We start from the raw sequence: 3,046 nt of genomic DNA, 5'->3' as shown, positions 1-3,046 counted from the left end.
GTCACCAATCACATCCCAACAAATTGTATTGAAATAATTGCAGTTTTATCCAGTTAGCTGCCTTTTAAAAAGTAGAGTGGGAATTTCAGCTAGAAAGAGGCAACTTTTCACAAAGAGATATTCATCAGGTTATTGGCTTTGTTGGATTCCAGCATCTGAATCCTGTGCCAAACAATGAGAGGAAACTCTAGCAAAGCTTCACTCTCTGTTCGGAATAGCATTGGTCAAAGATTTACAAGACCAAGCACCCAGCTATGTCAGCAGTCCTGAGCCTGGTTTTTCTCATTTTGCAGTTTGCATTCCTTGTCATGCTTTGCTCAAATGCTATCTCTTTGGGTTAGTATTGTCACAATGTGACCTGTCTGCAATATAAGCACAGTGGAGAGCTACACTTTACTAGGATTTCCAGGTAGAAGTAATTAACAGAAACAACATAAATGTAAGAAAGAGCCTAGACATAACCTTATTCATTTACTTATTATTTTGGGGATATTTCAATGTTGTGGGACAGATGAGATGCAATTTTTCCTTACATGATGACGAGGGTTCCTCTTCAAATTTCACTTTCTTTATAATTTCAAGAGGATGTAGTTTAGAAGAGCATTAAGAGAAGTAAATAAGTCTTTAGTTTTACACAGGAGAGTATTACTCCTTTATCTAAATTAATTTCCTGAAAGGAGGTGTAGATCATTGGATCTCATTTAGAGGCACAGAGAAGCTCAGATGACTTGCTGTCACATGCACAGTGACATTGGTTTGGGTTCCTTGGTGAGAAGAGTCCTTCAGTCCTAATGTTCAAATTGTATTATATAGTAAAAGATGATCCATTGTCAGTCAGAATTTCACTAGTCTGTCTTGAATGATAAGTATCAGAGTTTGTCCTTGAACTACGTTTATTGTCTTTCTTGTGTCTCTTGCACCAGATGTCCTTCATTAGCTTCACAAAATAACTTCTGAACTTCACTCCAATAAACGCATAGAGCACAGGGTTCACACAGCAGTGTAAAAATGCTATGGCTTCAGTGGTGTATTTTGCATAAGCCATTATCTTGTCATTGTCACAAGATTTGTCAATCTTGCCCATGTTGACAGCTGTTATGAGAAGAACGATGTTATAAGGTACCTGGCAAGCTAGGAAAACAGTTACAATTAATACAATCACACGAATTGCTTTGTTTCTTTTGGAATTCTGAGCTTGTTGTAAGGATTTGACAATGAAGGTGTAGCAAAAAAGCATGAATATGAAAGGTATAAAAAATCCAAATGCAACTTGTAGCCATAGCAGCAGTGATTTCAGCATTGTGCTTTCATACATTCGGGCAGATCTGTGATCACAAATCTCTTTGGTTTCATTCATGGAGAAGCTGTAACTTTCATTGTACAGAAAAGAGGGACTAGAGATTAAAATTGATGATATCCACACAGCCAAACAAATGAGTTTACTATGTGCGAGAGTCCTTGCCCTGAGTTTAAAGGACTTTGTTGCCTGTACGATAGCAATGTACCGGTCCATGCTGATAAAGGCCAAAAGCAGCATGCCACAGCTGAAGTTGATTGCATAGATACCTCTAGTCATTTTGCAAATGAAATTACCAAAAAGCCATTCATCAGCAGCGTAATTCACTGCCCACAGGGGAAGAGTAAGAACAAACAGTATGTCTGCTATGGCCATGTTGAAGAGGTACACATCCGTCATGGACTTGGCTCTTTCATAGAAAGCAAAGGTCATCACTACAAAGATGTTACCAAAGAGGCCAATGATACAAATCAATGAGTATGCAATTGGCAGAAATGCTTTTGTGAAGTTCCTGACTTCCAGCTTAGAACAAGGTGATGTGATCAGAGAAGCATAGTCTGAATAATAGGGGTAATCGGTGGTACGAAGGTCTGTCTGTAGAAAAGGAGAACACCAGTTAACACACAGATGTTTATCTTTATGGTAGAAACATTATAAATAACTGGCCACACATTCCGATTACAAATGCATTTAACACTACAGACGAGGCTTGTAAGAACTATCTAGGAAACTTCATAAAATCATACTTAAAATACAAATGTGGGAATAATCCTTCTGGATATCCCAAAAGCTTTAATATTTAAATACATTGTGCAGAAAGGACAAGTCTGCTGTCACAGAAGACTCTACAGTGTAAAATTATGAATTCAAATTAGGGGTCTAGTCTTCCTTTACCATCACACAAGGCAAACAGGCCTTTCTAGCATGCTATGCATTTCATACTAATGTAGCCTGACTAAATCAATCCCAAAAATGATTACTTCTCTCTACCAGCTAGAGAGACAATCTATGATAGCTAGCCTGACATTTAACTACACCACAAATACCACACCTGTAGTGAAAATCCAATGAAAACAGTGTGCTTTGACAGTGAACTCTGCTAACAGAAACATCTTTTCAGATTTTCACTCCTGAAATTACAGTGTTTGGATCTGCAGCCTCAAGGAACTGGGTCTTATAGAGTCATTGTTTTATTGATATACTAACAGAGTTTATCAATTAGGTACTTACAAAATTCATTTTGGCAGTACACTTCTCAGAAAAATATGTTTAGAAGGACCTCAAAATATTTTCCCAAGTATTTCTGAAAAGAAAATAGATTGGATCAGAAAACCAGCACAAGAAGTCTGAATGAGTGGAAAAACAAAATTGTGAGTAAAACCTACTCAAAACAGAATCTCATCATTGGAGCATGTTAACAAATCACGCATCACTACAAAATGTGCGGTTGTAGAAAGAGAATGGTTTTTATCAGTATTATTGAGAGCACAGACTTAAATATTGAATGTTTTTTCATAGGCTGATAAATGATATATGAGAATATGCGACCACTACTTCACATTAAATTTCCACACAAGAAATTAGAATAAATTAAATTTTACTTTGAGAACTTCTGTATGACAAGAACAATCCATGTATTGAGGGAAATATGGAAAATATAAACAGCACTCCCTTAGTATGTGTCATAACACTAATGCAATAATTTACCCTTTTCCCCCACTCTGACCCTTTATCAGTGTCTCAGCACTT

General features: G+C 36.9%; 1 protein-coding gene across 1 annotated transcript; it reads right to left on the bottom strand.

Moving 5' to 3' along the window:
- Window positions 1–805: 805 nt before the first annotated feature.
- CCR6 (C-C motif chemokine receptor 6) lies at window positions 806–2,536 on the bottom strand. Its single transcript, XM_030946242.1, has 2 exons — window positions 2,528–2,536; window positions 806–1,891 (listed from the first exon to the last, which is right to left on the bottom strand). Exons 1-2 carry the CDS (start codon window positions 2,534–2,536, stop codon window positions 806–808), a joined length of 1,095 nt encoding a protein of 364 aa, XP_030802102.1.
- Between the last annotated feature and the right edge of the window lie 510 nt (window positions 2,537–3,046).

Source organism: Camarhynchus parvulus, chromosome 3 (genome assembly GCF_901933205.1).
Source record: "Camarhynchus parvulus chromosome 3, STF_HiC, whole genome shotgun sequence".
In the NCBI taxonomy this organism is placed as follows: Eukaryota; Metazoa; Chordata; class Aves; order Passeriformes; family Thraupidae; genus Camarhynchus; species Camarhynchus parvulus.
This window is presented reverse-complemented; position numbering and strand designations above follow the sequence as displayed.